This window comes from Balaenoptera borealis (genome assembly GCF_965194805.1).
Source record: "Balaenoptera borealis genome assembly, chromosome: 4".
Classification (NCBI taxonomy): domain Eukaryota; kingdom Metazoa; phylum Chordata; class Mammalia; order Artiodactyla; family Balaenopteridae; genus Balaenoptera; species Balaenoptera borealis.
In genome coordinates, this window is record NC_138861.1 from 98,695,500 (window position 1) to 98,715,012 (window position 19,513).

A 19,513-nucleotide genomic window follows, 5' to 3' on the forward strand; every position below is an offset into this window, starting at 1 on the left:
TCCGCCTGCCAATGCAGGGGACACGGGTTCAAGCCCTGGTCCGGGAAGATCCCACATGCCACGGAGCAACTAAGGCTGTGCGCCACAACTACTGAAGCCTGCACACCTAGAGCCCGTGCTCTGCAACAAGAGAAGCCACCACAATGAGAAGACTGCACTCCGCAACGAAGAGTAGCCCCCGCTCGCTGCAACTAGAGAAAGCCCACGCACAGCAACGAAGACCCAATACAGACAAAAAAAAAAAAAGAATTCATATATGAAATGGAAACTTTGAAAGTCACATGACAGTACCATTCTACTTTAGGAATGAGCATTAGGAAATCAACAAGCGCTCATTTGCACTAATGCTAAATTATGTTTAGCTGATCCCTATTTCTCATGTTCCCAGGGAACCAACCACACAGCCAGGCACATATGTCCTTGACCAATTCTAAACAGAGGAAAAATACACTTCTAAACACTGGTGATTCAAAGAATTCAGAGCTCAAATAAAGTAACAGTGAGAAAAGATAATCATGCAGGTGTCAAGCAATGTTTTTGCTATTTAAATCATAAAGATAGTACCCATCTCTTGGCTTATTTAGGATTACAGTAAATCAGTATAAATACATAATTTTGAAAGCATTCTGGAGATCTAAAATGAACTAGAAGAGGAAGATGGAAAAACAGGAATAAATGTTGTCTGCGTTTTAAAAATACTAAATGCATCAAAACTTCCAGTGATGAATGACTAAACGTAATTTCTTCCTGACACAGGAATGATTCCTGATACCTACCTTTTGACAGAAAAGACTAAACTCTTTCCTCACATTCAATTTATATTTTCTTTAACACTAGTTCTGCACACAGTATTAAAAAGAAATCTTGGTGAAAAGAAAATCTATCACAGTGGCTACACCACTAAAAGAAGATGACGCAGAATAAAAAAAAATAAAATTTACTGTTTATTTCACAAAGAAAATTAAGTGGTCCAACACATCTTCGATCATCATCTGTGTCCTTTCTGACAAGAGAACATACAAAATAATGGCAAGCTAGATCATGAGTCTAGCTCAGGGTCAAGTTTTTCTACTTTAATGACCATCTCTGGAGCTAAAGCAGCAGTGCCAGCTTGCTGGTTCTCTGCTTCCGACTCAGACAATACTTCTTCCTTTATTTTTACAGGCTTATTACTGGCCTCCTCCTCTTCATCCGAAGACTCATCAAGCTCCCATTCATCGTCTATGTCCATTTCAAATACTCTCACATGACGGAGATTCGAGCTTAACTAAAGAAAAGGCCAAATAAAGAACTTTTAAAATGGCTTAACTAATACATTATGTATAAAAAATTAGAAATCAGAAATCTGAAAAAAGTGGTTTTATAGGAAAGTTATTTTCCCATCAATTTACAACAAAATCCCTAAACTCAGCTTTCATTTTGTATAAAAGGATCTCCACATACAATTTCAAGATTACTAAAATCTAAAATTGTTATTAATTACTTAGTAAGCTTTCTCAGAACAAGAGAACTAAAGAGCTAAGGCCACTACATGCTCATAATCAATAAAAGCTTGACATCACTAAATGTCTGCACTGAGAGGACTGACAGATCCTGTTGCTTCATTACTCTTTGCAACAATTTAATACTTACCACACAGGACACTTTGCGAAAACCATTCCCAGCAACATACTGTGCTTTCATACTTTCCAGTAATCTCCAGTGCTTCTCAAAGTGCATGGTACGGGTGGGAATAGCGCTACGCTGCTCATCTAGCCTAGAGAGGGAAGAAAACCAACCCAGGAGTGAAATGGGGCTGTTCCCCCTGGTTTACTAGGGGTGGTATCAGGGTTTGATTTCTACCAATGTTCCCATTTCCAATATAATTCTACCAGCTACTGTATAAAAAAGCTGTGATACTATATTCTATGAAAAAACTGCATTTCCAAATAGGCAGAATACCTTTCTAAGGCAGAAACCTTAGTAAGGTTTTTGATTCACTTTCAAGGTAAGCAAATGGACTCATTTTAAAAATTAGAGATCTGCTTATTTAAATCTCAATCTAAAGCCATCTCTTGGAACTGACCTTGAACCTCTATGTGGCTACTGAGGTCCTAATTCTGAAAGGAAAATACTAAAGGCAAATCTAAAATAATTCTACTACAAACTGGGGTTCATTCTATCCTTGAAAACAGAAGTTCCATTCTCCACACCAAATAATTCCCCACCTTGTTCCAGCAAATAATTGACAGAAGAGCTGTTGAAGCCAGTATTTTTTCAGTAAAAAAATAGGAGCACTTCTGCTCAGCTGACTTTATTTATCTATCATACCTAAAGAACCAGAATGTACAATATACATTAAAAAAACATTTAAATGTTCTATCAGAAAGACAATCTTACTAATGTAAGTTACCTTGTAGAGTAAGACCCAGTGAATTGATATTCTGCAGAATCTTCACTGTTATACACTAAAGACAATGGCAACTGGACCAAGAGTCTATCTCTTCCTTCACGTCCGACAGTGTCTTTAAGAACTACTGTGACAGTTTCATCATCATAAAACTGTGCATCTAAACAACTGTAGGTGCTAGAATTAAAATAAGTTTTGTTATATCAAAGATGTTATCATGACTGAGAAAATACTGTATATATAACATTATACTGGTACCAAGCAGAAAACTGACAATGAAAATATCAAGTGACATTCTATACAGTAACATTTAAAATATATCATTAGTTTACACTAAAGTCACAGTTACCTGCTGTACTGATTACTCACAAATATAACTAGGCCCTGAAAATAGATAATCATGAAAAAAGAAAAACCTGTGAACTTGGTTCACAGCTCCAGAAAACTCTTGACATCAATGGTCAGGCCTTAAGCCTGTGGAGATTCCATGAATGACACCATGTATATACATATGTGTGTGTGTGTGTGTGTGTGTGTGTGTGTATATATACATATATACATATATATAATAAACAGAGTTAACTAGAATGAAAAGTAAAAATAAGATTTACATATGAAAAGACACAACTTCAAAGACATTATCATAAAGAACTTTGTTTATGTAAGGAAAAGAGTAAGAAAAAGGTTGGTTTAGGATTAGTGTCAGTTCTTTCTCTTGCAAAAGCCTCAGGATGACATCAAGTATTGTTACCCTTTGTGCCCTAAGAAAATCCCACCCCAGTGAGAAGGACACCACCTCACACCTCTGCTGGTCATAAGAAGACCTTCAGCCATCTGCCCCTTGGAACCACATTACTTTCTTAGTGAACAAAGAGCTCAGAAGTATTAATTGTAGGAAAGCACACTATAAAAATTCCTGCAGGCCAGTAAGGTTCCTTTCACTGTAAGTCAAATCATCCTCTAAGTATAAAATACATAACCAACCCAGACCCCTAAGTTGCAAATGACGAAGGCCTTCTAAGAATATCATCACTGTAACTGAGTCTAACCATATTCCTGTAATTGTATTTATTATATATACATCTCACTCAAACAAGATTCAAGATTTACCTTCTTCTCACTTTTTCAGTTGTGGCATATGTGAAGCTCCCAAATTTAATAGCAATTAGTCCATTACTTACAGATCTTCAAGAAAGAAAGGGGGTGGGGGAAGAGACTTTGTAGAACAACTTGGATAGGCAATAATCTATATATGCTTGAAAGAATATGATTGTTAGTACATTTACCTAATCACCAAACCCCAGACCGAAATACTATTACACTCACTCTAGAATACTGATAACTGATTTAAACCCCTGACAGATAAAACTAACATCAAAATTACAACTTAGTTTAAAATCTTATAGTCACCAAAGTAGCAAGATTCCTTATAAAATAAGGATGTTTGGGACAACCAAATTATTTCTCTCGGGCTACATCTTGGTTTCAAAAAATTTCCCTCAGGTTTAGATTTAAAATCATTTAAGATCCTAGTGACATTCTGAATATTATTTATTTTTCAAAACTTTTATTTGCATTCTCAAAAGAAGTCTCTATATGCAAGGCTTCTTGTTTAATGAAAGGCATACTTAACCTGAGGTAAAAATCCTTTCTATAAGGATGCCAAAATATAATTTTGAACTTCCACAAGTTGATGAGATATAATCCTGACTATTCTGTTGTTATATTTTTCCTAACCCTAAAAATATCCTACACGTAACAGCTATATACCAATACAAAATTAAATAATCTAGAATTAAAAGGGATCATATAGCTTCCTAATTTGGCATTACCACCTTAAAAATGTGAAAACGAAGACCAGAACAGTTAAGTTAGCAAGCCTAAAGTCATAAGGCAGCTTAACTAAAACCTGAAATGTACGGAAGGGAAGCGGAATGTTTTATGATTAAAAATAATAAAATCTTATCTCCTTGGTTCAAACTTCAGATTAATACTTACTGGGAAATATCAGTATGTCTCCTTAAGATGCACATTTTATAAAGTGAATCTTCTAAAATAGTAAAAAGAAGATAATGCAGATTTGAGGTTTTATTATTCCACCTAAGGAAAAAAATTAATGTCAAAACATGATTATTTAGCTACCAATGCATAGAACAAAACTGTATTATTCACATGAGATAGGGGAGAGACACTTACAGAAAAGGGAATTTGAACAATCTACGTGTGGAGTCCTCACTAAAACAAAAGAAAAAAAAAAAGTAAGAAAAATTTTAATTGGCTGCTGAATTATACCACCCAAAAAGGTAAATAGAATTACCTTCTAGCATCTCTATATAATGGAATACATATTGCTTGATTCATTGATTTTCCAATCACATCCTAAATAAGATTTAAAAATATAATTAAAGCACGTACATACACAAAAATAAATACTCACAGAAAGTGACTGATCGTCACTGTTTAAGTCTAGTGCAAAATCATCTATATCACCAACCTTCATGCAAGAAACTTTAATGACAGTCATGACAGTAAGGAAGAGAGAAAGTTCTGAGCTGAAAAGGACCCTGGAGATAAGTGATGGCAGGTTAGAAACCACCTCTTCTAGTCTCATAGCATCAGTCATCCATCATTCGGTGGTTAACACACACATCAGCTCTGTAACTAAGACCATTTATAATAAGTTTGTTCTGGGCACAAATAAAATACTAAAGGACGTCAACACGTTCAATAACCATGTAGTTATGTTTTAATTTACATAAGAAAGCAACAATAAGAGGAAATATTAGAGTGAACCATATGAAACTGCCATTCTTGTTAGTCAAAAATAGTTGAATATCAGCATTTTGATATGGTTCATCTTATTAACTACGATCATTTACATAAGTGAGCCACATATTGCGGATATTCTTGCTCCTACACAAAAACATGCATTTCTTTCAAACTTACTGCTGGCTTTTGCAAGCACTGATCAATAACGTTCTCCATCCGCCTTTTCACAAAATGCAATGATTTTCGAGGATAATAAGGAAACAGCAAAGGACTTTCTGGTTTTAAACAAAAACAAAAAATAAAAAGCTATAACAAACCAGATAACTAGGAGAAACTAATCTACTGCTAGAGCCAGTCCACACAGCTTATCTGACGCTGGAATTCTCCCTGGCCACTTCATTACACCTTGGCACGACCTCACTAGAAACCACCGTGGCCTCCTGCCTTGCACCATCCCCCTGCGGCCAGTCCGCGGAAAGCCACCACACTCACTACAAGCTGAGTCCTTGCAGCTTGTTATTCTATATTTTATTTTTCCCACCGAAATCCAACAGTATGTTTCTGTTGGCTATAAGAAGAAAGGGGTGGGGGGCTTCCCTGGTGGCGCAGTGGTTGAGAATCTGCCTGCCAATGCAGGGGACACGGGTTCGAGCCCTGGCCTGGGAAGATCCCACATGCCGCAGAGCAACTGGGCCCGTGAGCCACAACTACTGAGCCTGCGCGTCTGGAGCCTGTGCTCCGCAACAGGAGAAGCCGCGATGGTGAGAGGCCCGCGCATCGCGATGAAGAGTGGCCCCCGCTTGCCGCAACTGGAGAGAGCCCTCGCACAGAAACGAAGACCCAACACAGCCATAAATAAATAAATAAACCAAACATACGCATCTGATTCAAGATCCTCATTTTAAAAAAAAAAAAAAAAAAAAAAGAAGAAAGGGGTGATTTGGGAACCATAAGACATACAATGAAATAAGTTCATTTTTCTCTCTTCTTCGCCACCATGGTATAACAACAGCACTTGTTTTGGAAGAGTGTGATAGTGAAAACAAAAACAGGAGACAAGAAACTGGTGCTATGAAAATAAGCTCTTTACTTTAGAAAAGACTACTTTATCAGTAGAAAGTAATATATAATTTGTCATTTAGTGACACCAAGTATGCTAGGTTCTTTTTATACCTGTTGTTTCTATTGTTTACAATAGCTGTATATATTAAGCATCATACTCTTTATTTTACTGATTGAAAAAAAAAAAAAAATGAGGCTTAGGAGGTGTAGGCAATTGCCCAGTGTGAGAATGACTAGGAAGCTAGACCTCTCAATCAAACCCAGGTCCAACTCTCAAGCCCACCCTCTTCCACTATGCTCTGCAGGCCTCCCTCACAGCACCTCATGTCCCAGCTATGCTGGATGAAAGGAGCTTTAATCGTGTTAACATTTTAAGCTCCCAACAGGTGACAGATGCTGTGGTATCGCAGAGAGATATTTGGTCTTTGTCCCCAGCTCCTGGCCCAGAGCTCCTTAAAACTCTTGGAATTTCCTGAGTGATAAGGATGACAGGAGCATACTCTGTTTTAATGAGGCCCTTAGATAGCTTCAGGATCGGGGCTGGTCTCCATAAAGACCAAGCCTTGATTAGAAGCTTGGAACTTTCAGCCCCTTCCTCGACCTGCGGGTAGGGGAGAGAAGCTAGTGTTGAGTCCCATCACCAATGGCCCCTAAGCCCTACATAATGAAAACTCCATACAGCCCCTAAACGGCAGAGCAGAGGGCCTCTGGGTCGATGCATGCATTAAGGTGCTGGGAGGGCAGTGCGCCTGGAGAGGGGATGGAAGCTCCACGCCCCTCCCCATACCTTGCCCCATGCATCTCTTCCACTTGGCTATTCCGGAGTTGTATCCTTTATAATAAACTGGTAGATGTAAGTTAAGTGTTCCTGAGTTTCGTGAGCCATTTTAGCAAATTATTAAAACTGAAGTATGGGAACCCCCAACTTTGTAGCCAAGTGGAACAGAAATGTGGGTAACCTGGGGATCCAGTACTTGTGACTGAACTCTGAAGTGGGGGCAGTCTTGTGGGACTAAGCCCTAACCCTGTGGGGTCTGGTGGTAACTCTGCAGAGTTAGTGTCAGAATCGAACTGTAGGACACCCAGTTGGTGTCAGAATTGGTCTCAGGAGGGAAAAAAGCCTCTCATTTTGGTGTCACAAGTGTCTTGAGTAGAAACAGCTCAGATGCATACTGCCTGCTTATATGCTACGTGCCAGGCACGATCCTAAGTGCTTCATCTAGATTAATTTGTTTAATCTTCCCAACAGCTTTTTGAGGGAGGCGCTCTGATCATCCTCACTTTACAGAAGAGAAAACTGGGGCACAAAGAGGTCAGGCAACGTGCCCTCAGCTACACACCAGGGAGTGGCAGAGCAGGACTTCAGCCCGGGCAGCCCAGCTTCCAGCACACCGGCCTTTACCCACGTAACAACATCGACTCTCTCACATCCCCTGGGAAGCTACGTGTGCTAAGCATTTAGCACTTGATTTTTGCAAAGTGCTAGGAAGAAGTTTCATTAAAGGTTTCTTAATAGCTCCATAATGACAGTCGGTATTACTTCATACTAGACTAAGAAACTGGGAGATTAATGAGCTTGTCCAAAGTCACATACTAGCAAACTCTTAAGCGTTTAAGAGATGGAGTTAATCTGAAGTTAAACATGAGACCTGTACCTAAGATTATGCCTTTCTATTCAGCCATAGAAGATGTGGGGAGAAAAAAGGGTAGAACCTGTTTTTAGCCCGAAGTCCCCAGGATGGATATTAGCCCAACAGTGAGAGGGTCCAGGTGCCACCCCTGCTGGTACACTGCCATCAGCCCTCCCCAGGCATCCTTCCTTACTCCTTGGACATCCTGATTAAATATGGTAAATGAGCTGAGTCAGCTGTACTTTTATTTCTCCTCCATTCCATAGCTAACTTACATCAATATATCTCTCTCAATTGATCTTAAGACTCTCAAGCAATGTAAAATACATCCTGCTCTGAAAAAGAATTTGGGCTTGTAGGGTTAAATCAAGCAGTAAGCAAAGTTCTGGGCCTGAGATTTCTCTGCCTCCCCCCACTCACTCACTCATTCAGATACACAGCAACCACACAGAGCAGAGGTCACTACTGAGTCCAGTTAAAAACTCAGGCTCTCAAGTTAGCAGAATCCTAGCTCTATCGCTTACCACCTTGTATCATCTTGGGGCCTTCTCTAACCTTCAGTTTCCTCACTAGTAAAATGAAGATAACAAGTACCTACCTCATAGGTTCTTGTGAAGATTAAAGGAGGTAATACATGTATGTGGCTATTACCCCGAGGATCTAAGAAATAGCTAAACTGTGGTCAGATTATTCTTTGAGAAAGCAAAGAAACAGATGCTTTAAAAATCTTTTCATCTAAAATGGAGACGTTTCGACATATTTAATGGTTGCTATTTTGTGTTGCATTCCCAGTAATGTTGGCTAAATAAAGTTTTACCAAATCAACATCCTAGAGAATGAAAGGCATAACAAGTAAATTAAAAAAAAAAAAATACAACCACAGAAGAATACAGTGATGCATCATTATAGGAGTTAAAAGCAATATATGCTCTTAAAAGCTACTGGCAAAATAGACTTCTCTAACTAATAGGCTCTACAGTTTTCTTCCCAATACCCTAATTTTTATACATATTTTTTGTAACAGACAATACTTAAGCAACCTTACTACATCACAGTTAATATCAGAGTGTTTCTGAACATGGTAATGTCATACACTGTTATTATTTTACTGTTTCTCTAATCAAATAAAATGGACACAAAAGATAAATCTAAAGAACTTAGATAAGTATTCAGCAAGTACACTTGCTGATGTACTGGTCTCAAATAAATATAAACATGGCCAAAATCCATGTTGGTTCATGAAATACCTTTAAGGTGGCTGCTGTTTTGAAGAAAGTCATACCACTGGTTCCCTTCTGTGTTAGGGGGTGACACAAGGTCATCATCTTCGTCTTTCAAGTACTAGAAGTACAGAATTAGAAATTTAAGTTTTGTAAACCAAAGCATTAGGCTCCGAAATTGTTTATATTTAACACTATTCTACTTATTTTGTTTTACTGCCAAGTCCTCTGAAAGTGCATTATTCTGTGAGATGACCAAAATTTGCTAAATGCCAAGCAACAGAACTGCAAACATTATTAGAATGCTGTAGATTTAGAGACTATAAATTGAGTTTAAATTTCATGCTCTATTTTCAGGAAGCACATTTTAAACTTATATATGTCAATTTATAAATTAATTTGAAAAGTATCAACTGTCAGTCTAATCTATGGCAGCAGTTCTCAAAGCGTGATCCATGCAACTCTGAGAGTCTTCAAGACGCTTTCAGAGACGCATGAGGTCATTACTATTTTTATAATAGTATCAATATATTATCTGCCCTTTTCACTGTAATGACAGTGAAATGCTCTGTCAAAAATGCCAATGAGAGTCAAAAGCACAGGTGGAGAAAACTGCTGGCACTGTCACCAAGAATCAAAGTACTGGCCCCAAACCACACTAGCAGTCACTATATTCCTTTTTGCCACATACAGTTTCACTTATCTCTAATGAGGCTATTAAAATGATTATTTTCATTAAATCTCAACAAAATCTTTTTAATATTCTGAGTGACTGAATTGGGAAGTATGAATAAAGCACTTTTGCTGCATACCAAAATTATGACAGTTATCATGAGGGAAAGCATTTATGAAAATGTAGTTGTGAGTCAGGCCAGGCACTTCTTGTTATTAATGGAATTCCATTTTCACTCAAAAGAACGACTGGCAGACAAACTATGATTATTCATTCTTGGGTATTTGGCAGATATGTTCTTGAAAATAAAGAAAGGGATCCTGTCACTTTAAGCAAAACAACTGACAGTATTTACTACCAATGATAAAATTTAAACATTCAAGCAAAACTTAAAATTTTGGAAAAACCTGTATCTGCCACTATGTGTTTGACAACCTCACAGTAGTTAAACATTGTCTAATGAGATTGGTAATGACATTAACAAAATCTGACTTTTGGATACTGTATGAAGAAAGGCATCAGCATATGGAAGATTGCTGTAATTCAGCGAATCAGTATTTTCCAAATGACCAATACATGATACGGCAAAATCACATGCACAGTGTAAAAGATCCATCCAAAGTGCAAGGTAGATGAATGAATTTTAATGAATCAGAATATGAAAAGTCCACTGATGCAATTTAGATTCCATACTGAAACTAACCTAAGATACTACCACTTGTCAGGATCTGGTGTAGTATCAAAGAATATTCACAGTTATCTAAAAAGCTATTAAAATACTTTACCCTTTCCAACTACACACCTGTGTGAAACCAGGCTTTCTTAACCAAAACAACACATCACAATAGATCGAATGCAGAAGCAGATATGAGAACTTAGCTGCCTTGTCTTAAGCCAGACATTAAGGAGATTTGCAAACATATAAAACAATGCCATTCTTCATTTAATTTTGTTTTGTGAAGTATAGTTACTTTTTGTTAAAAATATTTATATTAACATGTAATGGAAAGTGGGTTTGTTCTTTTTAAATGAATTAAGAGATAAATAATTCTTTATTCTGTTTAATTTCTAATACCCAATAATATCTACTACTGATAGATACAGTGCACATAAAAGCTGTCTGGAGTCTTTAATAATTTTAAGAATGTAAAAGGGTTCTGAGACGAAAAAGTTTAAAGCTACCCTTTGGTGATTTTACTAAAAGGAAAGGGTTACTATATAATTTGGCATTATAGTACTTTCAAAAAGTTTTGTATAATAAAGACTAACACTGCTAAAGTTTTAAAAATAAAAAAATTAGTAACTAGATTCAATCCAGAGCCCATACCTGACCAACTTTTTCAACGTTAAAATATTTTCCTTTTCGATTATAAAGATCTGGAGCCTAGAAAGAATAAATATAGTTTAATTCTTAAGTCAACTCACTAAAGAAAAAAAAATCTTATATATTTAAACCAAAAACTCTATTGTTTAAGAAAGCTGTTGGTGGCAGTTACTCTTTTATATATAGTAACACACACATACAAACAAAAGTTCAATTTATATGCTTTATATTTAATAAATAAGTACTGCCATTAATTAGCTCAATAGTTTAAAAAGCATACATAATGGCTTAGAACTTCAATTAAATTGGATTAAATTTGATTACTCCTTACCATTATCCCAGTTTATTGTGATTATTTTTTAAAAAGCACTATAGAAATACCAATTTCCTACCTCATTGAAATGTTCAGTAAGAAATTCAGCAACAAATGTGATGTCTTTTTGAGTCATCTATCAAAACCAAAAGGAACAAAAAGAAAACAAATTTAGATAAGAGAAAGCTTGCCAATTAAATTCTATGTAATAATAAATGTGACTTTTTTACTATCTACTAAAAGTTATGGGACAAATAAGCAAAGTTCCTTCAAAGAAAATGTCAACAGAAATTCAGGAGATTATGCAACTCTGAAAATATGAAATCCTAGGGCTCTGAGAAGCACGTAATTAAATACTTTAAACACATTTTCCAATCAGCAACGCCAATAGCTACAGAACTCTTTATGGCCTAAGGCTGTTTATTATTTTATGCCTTATGCTAAGACTACGTGTGTAGAGTCCCTCCTTTGGGAGTGAGGGACTGTCAGTCCAGATAAATAACCTCAATGTGAGTTAAGGGCTGCAACCCAAGAGCGCTTCAGTGTTGGCCCTCTGCTTCTTTCAATGACCCTGCCTTCTCCCTATCCCGGTTCTTCAGCCCTCAAAAAATTACACATTGAGGGCTCTCCCAACAACTAACATATTATATTTCCCCAAATAAAGCTAAGAGTGATGTCAGAGAAACAGCTAAGGTGAACGTCTCTGGTTTGCAAGGCCAGTCATCCACAGCACAAAAGATCTACTTCGTATAAAAGCTGTGATCTTTTACTCATCTGGGCCACCAAGGCTACTCTTAATGCTCTCCATTTTTTCAGACTCAAAATTACCTAATCTATCTGAATCAGACAGTTTGGGCAGGGGTGAGGATGAGCGAGCTACAGGAACCAAGTGGGAATTTTGCCTTATTCTGTAAGATTTTTCTAGAAGAAGGTTCCTACTTGTCACAATTGCTTAGAGTCAGAAAGAAACTGGTGTTTGCCAGACCTCAACATAGGTACTAATACCTAAGTACTAGCTTTCCAAGGAAAATAAAAATGCATTTAACATTTTAGGAAGTTAAAGTAAGGAATCCAAACACCCTATGTTATATAGATTACAAAATCTTATACAAACATGAAAACAATAAACTTAGACAGCCATAATAAAGGTATTCTGTGAGATAAAAAAAATATCAAACACACAAATTTAAAAAAAAAGGCTCACTAGGATCTGTCTTGTGTCTACAACCTAACATCTTGTTAACTAATAACTGCATAAGACTACCAAGATGACCAGCAAAGCTGAGCTCAACCAGGGCAATATTAACATACTAGGAGTGGGGCGGAGTCAAGATGGCAGACTAGGAGGATGCAGAATTTCTGTCTCTGCACAAGTAGGGCACCTACCAGGCACAGTGGGGGACCATGGACACCTAAGGGGACAGGAGGAACCCCCAGCAACCAGGTAGGATGTGGGGCGTGCAGGGAGTGAGGGCAGGAGAAGTGGAGGCGGGGTGGCACTGGCGCCCCTGAGGGGCGGCTGGGGGAGGGGAAGGGATCCTATGCCCGAAGGGGGAAATTGTGGGACCACTGAGAGGACAGAGGATCAAAAGGGAGCATGGCCAGTTTTCCCCTGCCCACTTGGGCACCCGGGAGCCTGCTGAGATCCCAGGCCTGATCCTCTGCCCACCGAGGCCCCCTCCAGCCGTGGGTCCTGAGGGAGCAGGAGGGAGGGAAGGGGGAGCAAAAGTAAAGGCCAGACCTATGAGAACGGCATCCCTGAGGAGTTCCTACAGCCACAGGGACCCACCCATCGTTAGGGGTCCAGTGGGGATGGGGGAGACCGTTGGTGGGGGGGTGTGGAGGAATGGAAGGGAATGTGGCCAGTGCTTTCCCTGTCCACTTAGGCACCGGGGAGCCTGTTGGGCTCCCGGGCCTAATCCTCTGCCCTCAGAGCCTCCCTCCTGCCATGCAGAACACAAGCCCCGCCCCTACACCCCCACCCAGGGCCCCGCCTCTACACCCGGAGACCCCCCTCTGAGACCCCCTCCAACTGCGCTGGGCCTAAACTCCACCCACACACCCCCACCCAGGGCCCCGCCTCTACACCCGGAGACCCCCTCTGAGACCCCCTCCAACTGCGCTGGGCCTAAACCCCACCCACACACCCCCACCCAGGGCCCCAGCTCCAAACTCTGGAGCTCCACAGTCAGAAGGCCCTCCTTTGCAGATGCTGCCTCTCCCCTTCCCGGCGCAGATCCTAAGCAGAGGCCCCGCCCCATGCTCAAACGCCACCCCCACCCCACCTAGGCTCCACCCCACCTTAAACCCCACTCCTGCCTAAGTTCCATCCCTGCCTAAACTCTGCCCCCCATAGCCAAAGCTTTTTTTTTTTCTCCTTTTTTCTCTTTTAGACTGGGGTTCTGTTTTACCTTGTCGATTCATTTATATTTTATTTTTTTCTAATAAATCTTTTACTTTTCTAATTTTATTTTATTCTTTATACTTTGTTATTGTTCTGCTCCTTTTGGCTTGTTCCCTCCCCCCCCTTTTTTTCTGTTGTGGTTTTATTTTACCTTGTTGCAGTTGTTTCAATTATACTTTTATTTTTCCTAATATATTTTTTAGCTTTCTAATTTTATTTTGCTTTTTATTCCTTGTTATTATATTGCTCCTCGTTTTATTTTTGTTTTTTTTTGTCACGCCACACGGCTTGCGGGATCTTGGTTCCCAGGCCAGAGGTCGGGCCCGAGCTCCAAGTCCAAACCGCTGGACTAACAGAACCTCAGACCCCAGGGAATATTAATCGGAATGAGGTCTCCCAGAGGTCCTCATCTCAGCACCAAGAGCTGGCTCTATCCAACTGCCTGCAAACTCTAGTGCTGGAGGCCTCAGGCCAAACATCCAGTAAGACAGGAATACAGCCCCACCCATGAAAAAAAACAAAAAAAAAAGAAACGACAAAAAAATATGTTACAGACGAAGGAGCAAGGTAAAAACCTACAAGACCAAACAAATGAAGATGAAATAGGCAACCTACCTGAAAAATAATTCAGACCAATGATAGTAAAGCTAATCCAAAATCTCAGAAACAGAATGGAAAAAATACAACATTCAACAAGGATCTAGAAGAACTAAACAGCAAACAAACAGTGATGAACAACACAATAACTGAAATTAAAAATAGCAGAATAACTGAGGCAGAAGAACGGACACATGAGCTGGAAGATAAAATGGTGGAAATAACTGCCAGGGAGCAGAATAAAGAAAAAAGAATGAAAAGAATTGAGGACAGTCTCAGAGACCTCTGGGACAAAATTAAACACACCAACATTTGAATTATAGGGGTCCCAGAAGAAGAAGAGAAAAAAAAGGGTCTGAGAAAATATTTGAAAAGATTATAGTCAAAAACTTCCCTAACGTGGGAAAGGAAATAGTCAATCAAGTCCAGGAAGTGCAGAGAGTCCCATACAGGATAAACCCAAAGAGAAACATGCCGAGACACATGTTAATCAAACTATCAAAAATTAAATACAAAGAAAAAATATTAAAAGCAGCAAGGGAAAAGCAACAGATAACATACAAGGGAATCCCCACAAGGTTAATAGCTGATTTTTCAGCAGAAACTCTGCAAGCCCGAAGGGAGTGGCAGGGCATATTTAAAGTGATGAAAAGGAAAAAACCTACAAACAAGATTACTCTACCCAGCAACGATCTCATTCAGATTCGATGGAGAAATCAAAAGCTTTACCAACAAGCAAAAGCTATGAGAACTCATCAACACCAAACCAGCTTTACAACAAATGCTAAAGGAACTTCTCTAAGTGGGAAACACAAGAGAAAAAAAAAACCTACAAAAAAATCCTCAAATCAATTAAGAAAATGGTAATAGGAACATACATATCGATAATCACCTTGAATCTAAATGGATTAAATGCTCCAACCAAAAGACACAGACTGACTGAATGGATACAAAAACAAGACTCTTATATATGCTGTCTACAAGAGACCCACTTCAGACCTAGGGACACATACAGACTGAAAGTGAGGGGATGGAAAATGGTATTCCATGCAAATGGAAATCATAAGAAAGGTGGAGCAGCAATACTCATATCAGATAAAATAGACTTTAAAATAAAGACTGTTACAAGAGATAAGGAATGACACTACATAATGATCAGGGGATCAATCCAAGAAGAAAACATAACAATTATAAATATTTCCGCACCCAACACAGGAGCACCTCAACACATAAGGCAAATGCTAACAGCCATAAAAGCAGAAATCGACAGTAACACAATAATAGTGGGGGACTTTAACACCCCACTTACACCAATAGACAGATCACCCAGACAGACAATAAATAAGGAAACACAAGCTTTAAATGAAACAAGAGACCAGATAGACTTAATTGATATTTTTAGGACATTCCACCAGAAAGCAGAAGAATACACTTTCTTCTCAAGTGCACACAGAACGTTCTCCAGAATAGATCACATTTTGGGTCACAAATCAAACCTTGGAAAATTTAAGAAAACTGAAATCATATCAAGCATCTTTTCCAACCACACACTATGAGATTAGAAATGAATTACAGGAAAAAAACAGTAAAAAACACAAATACTTGGAGGCTAAACAGTGTGCTGCTAAATAACCAAGAGATCACTGAACAAACCAAAGAAGAGATCAAAAAATACCTAGAAACAAATGACAATGAAAACACAACGACCCAGAAACTAGGGGATGCAGCAAAAGCAGTTCTAAGAGGGAAGTTCATAGCTATTCAAGCTCACCTCAAGAAACATCTCAAATAAACAATCTAACCTTACACCTAAAGCAACTACAAAAAGAACAAACAAAACCCAAAATTAGTAGAAGGAAAGAAATCATAAATCAGAGCAGATATAAATGAAATAGAAACAAAAAAAAACAATAGCAAAGATCAAGAAAACTAAAAGAACATTCTTTGAGAAGATAAACAAAATTGATAAACCTTTAGCCAGACTCATCAAGAAAAAAAGGGAGAGGACGCAAATCAATAAAATTAGAAATGAAAAAGGAGAGATTACAACTGACACAGCAGAAATACAAAAGATCATTAAGAGACTACTACAAGCAACTATATGCCAATAAAATAGACAACCTGAAAGAAATGGACAAATTCTTGGAAAAGTACAACCTTCCAAGATTGAACCAGGAAGAATTAGAAGATATGAAGAGACCAATCACAGGTAATGAAATTGAAACTGTAACTGAAAATCTTCCAACCAACAAAAGTCCAGGACCAGATGGCTTCACAGGTGAATTCTATCAAACATTTAGAGAAGAGTTAACACCTATCCTTCTCAAACTCTTCCAAAAAATTGCAGAGGGAGGAACACTCCCAAACTCGCTATGAGGCCACCATCACCCTGATACCAAAACCAGACAAGGATATCACAAAAATAGAAAATTATAGACCAATATCACTGATGAACATAGACGCAAAAATCCTGAACAAAATACTAGCAAACAGAATCCAACAACACATTAAAAGGATCATACACCATGATCAAGTGGGATTTATCCAAGGGATGCAAGGATTCTTCAATATACACAAATCAATCAATGTGATACACCACATTAACAAATTAAGGAATAAAAACCATATGATCATCTCAACAGATGCAGAAAAAGCTTTCTACAAAATTCAACACCTATTTATGATAAAAACTCTCCAGAAAATGGGCATAGAGGGAACCTACCTCAACATAATAAAGGCCATATATGACAACCCACAGCAAGCATCATACTCAATGGTGAAAAACTGAAAGCATTTCCACTAGGATCAGGAACAAGACAAGGATGTCCACTCTTGCTACTCTTATTCAACGTAGTTTTGGAAGTCCTAGCCACAGCAATCAGAGAAGAGAAAGAAATAAGAGGGGGACTTCCCTGGGTGGCACAGTGGTTAAGAATCCGCTTGCCAATGCAGGGGACACGGGTTCAATCCCTGGTCCGGGAAGATCCCACATGCCATGGAGCAGCTAAGCCCATGTGCTGCAACTACTGAGCTTGCGCTCTGGAGCCCACGAGCCACAATTACTGAGCCCACGTGCCACAACTACTGAAGCCCGTGCACCTAGAGCCCGTGCTCGGCAGCAAGAGAAGCCACTGCAATGAGAAGCCCACGCACCGCAACGAAGAGGAGCCCCTGCTCCCCGCAACTAAAGAAAGCCCGCATGCAGCAATGAAGACCCAACACAGCCAAAAATAAATAAATAAATAAATTTATACCAAAAAAAAAAAAAAGGGAATAAATAAGAGGAATACAAACTGGAAAAGAAGAAGTAAAACTGTCATTATTTGCCAATGACATGACACTATACATAGAAAATCCTAAAGATGCCACCAGAAAACTACTAGAAATAATCAATGAATTTGGTAAGGTTGCAGGATACAAAATTAATGCACAGAAATCTCTGGCATTCCTATATACTAACAATGAAAAATCAGAAAGAGAAATTAAGGAAACACTTCCATTTACCATCACAACACAAAGAATAAAATACCTAGGAATAAACCTACCTAAGAAAGCAAAAGCCCTGTACTCAGAAAACTATAAAACACTGTTGAAAGAAATCAAAGATAACATAAACAGATGGAGCGATATACCATGCTCCTGGATTGGAAGAATCAATATTGTGAAAATGACTATACTACCCAAAGCAATCTACAGGTTCAGTGCAATCCCTATCAAATTACCAATGGCACTTTTCACAGAACTAGACAAGAAATTTTACGATTTATATGGAAACAAAAAAGACCCCGAATAGCCAAAGCAATCTTGAGAAAGAAAAACAGAGTTGGAGGAACCAGGCTACCTGACTTCAGACTATACTACAAAGCTACAGTAAGCAAGACAGTATGGTACTGGCATAAAAACAGAAATACAGACGAACGGAACAAGATAGAAAGCCCAGAGATAAACCCACGCACATATGGTCACCTTATCTTTGATAAAGGAGGCAAGAATATACAGTGGAGAAAAGACAGCCTCTTCAATAAGTGGTGCTGGGAAAACTGGACAGCTACATGTAAAAGAATGAAATTAGAACACACCCTAACACCATACACAAAAATAAACTCAGAATGGATAAAGACCTAAATGTAAGGCCAGACACTATAGCACTCTTAGAGGAAAACATAGGCAGAACACTCTATGACATAAATCACAGCAAGATCCTTTTTGACCCACCTCCTAGAGTAAGGGAAATAAAAACAAAAATAAACAAATGGGACCTAATGAACTTAAAAGCTTTTGCACAGCAAGGGAAACCATAAACAAGATGAAAAGACAACCCTCAAAATGGGAGAAAACATTTGCAAATGAAGCAACTGACAAAGGATTGATCTCCAAAATATACAAGCAGCTCAATATCAAAAAAACAAACAACCCAATCCAAAAATGGGCAGAAGACCTAAACAGACATTTCTCCAAAGAAGATATACAGATTGCCAACAAACACATGAAAGAATGCTCAACATCACCAATCATTAGAGAAATGCAAATCAAAACTACAATGAGGTATCACCTCACACCAGTCAGAATGGCCATCATCAAAACCTCTAAAAACAATAAATGATGGAGAGGGTGTGAAGAAAAGGGAACCCTCCTACACTGTTGGTGGGAATGTAAATTGACACAGCCACTATGGAGAACAGTATGGAGGTTCCTTAAAAAACTAAAAACAGAACTACCGTATGACCCAACAATCCCACTACTGGGCATATACCCTGAGAAAACCATAATTCAAAAAGAGTCATGTACCACAATGTTCACTGCAGCACTAGTTACAATAGCCAGGACATGGAAGCAACCTAAGTGTCCATCGACAGATGAATGGATGAAGAAGATGTGGCACATATATACAATGGAATATTACTCAGCCATAGAAAGAAATAAAATTGAACTGTTTGTAGTGAGGTGGATGGACCCAGAATCTGTCATCCAGAGTGAAGTAAGTCAGAAAGAGAAAAACAAATACCGTACGCTAACGCATATATATGGCATTTTAAAAAGCGGTACTGATGAACCCAGTGGCAGGGCAGGAATAAAGACGCAGACATAGAGAACAGACTTGAGGGCATGGGGGGAAGGGGAAGCTGGGACG

The 19,513-nt window shown here is 38.6% G+C and overlaps 1 protein-coding gene across 3 annotated transcripts in view; it reads right to left on the bottom strand.

The window, feature by feature from the left end:
* Positions 1 to 931: 931 nt before the first annotated feature.
* The window catches only part of ANAPC4 (anaphase promoting complex subunit 4), a 42,439-nt gene continuing 23,857 nt past the window's right edge, over positions 932 to 19,513 (bottom strand). For 2 of the 3 annotated variants that reach the window (XM_082389256.1, XM_082389257.1), the window contains 11 exons: positions 11,461 to 11,517; positions 11,072 to 11,128; positions 9,099 to 9,192; positions 5,336 to 5,433; positions 4,707 to 4,768; positions 4,586 to 4,624; positions 4,388 to 4,489; positions 3,500 to 3,574; positions 2,393 to 2,566; positions 1,633 to 1,756; positions 932 to 1,267 (listed from right to left, as the gene is read on the bottom strand). In XM_082389256.1, the coding sequence (XP_082245382.1) occupies positions 1,040 to 1,267; positions 1,633 to 1,756; positions 2,393 to 2,566; positions 3,500 to 3,574; positions 4,388 to 4,489; positions 4,586 to 4,624; positions 4,707 to 4,768; positions 5,336 to 5,433; positions 9,099 to 9,192; positions 11,072 to 11,128; positions 11,461 to 11,517 (1,110 nt within the window). In that variant the 3' untranslated portion in view covers positions 932 to 1,039. The remainder of the gene's footprint in view (positions 1,268 to 1,632; positions 1,757 to 2,392; positions 2,567 to 3,499; positions 3,575 to 4,387; positions 4,490 to 4,585; positions 4,625 to 4,706; positions 4,769 to 5,335; positions 5,434 to 9,098; positions 9,193 to 11,071; positions 11,129 to 11,460; positions 11,518 to 19,513) is intronic. The other variant, XM_082389258.1, reaches the window with a different exon arrangement.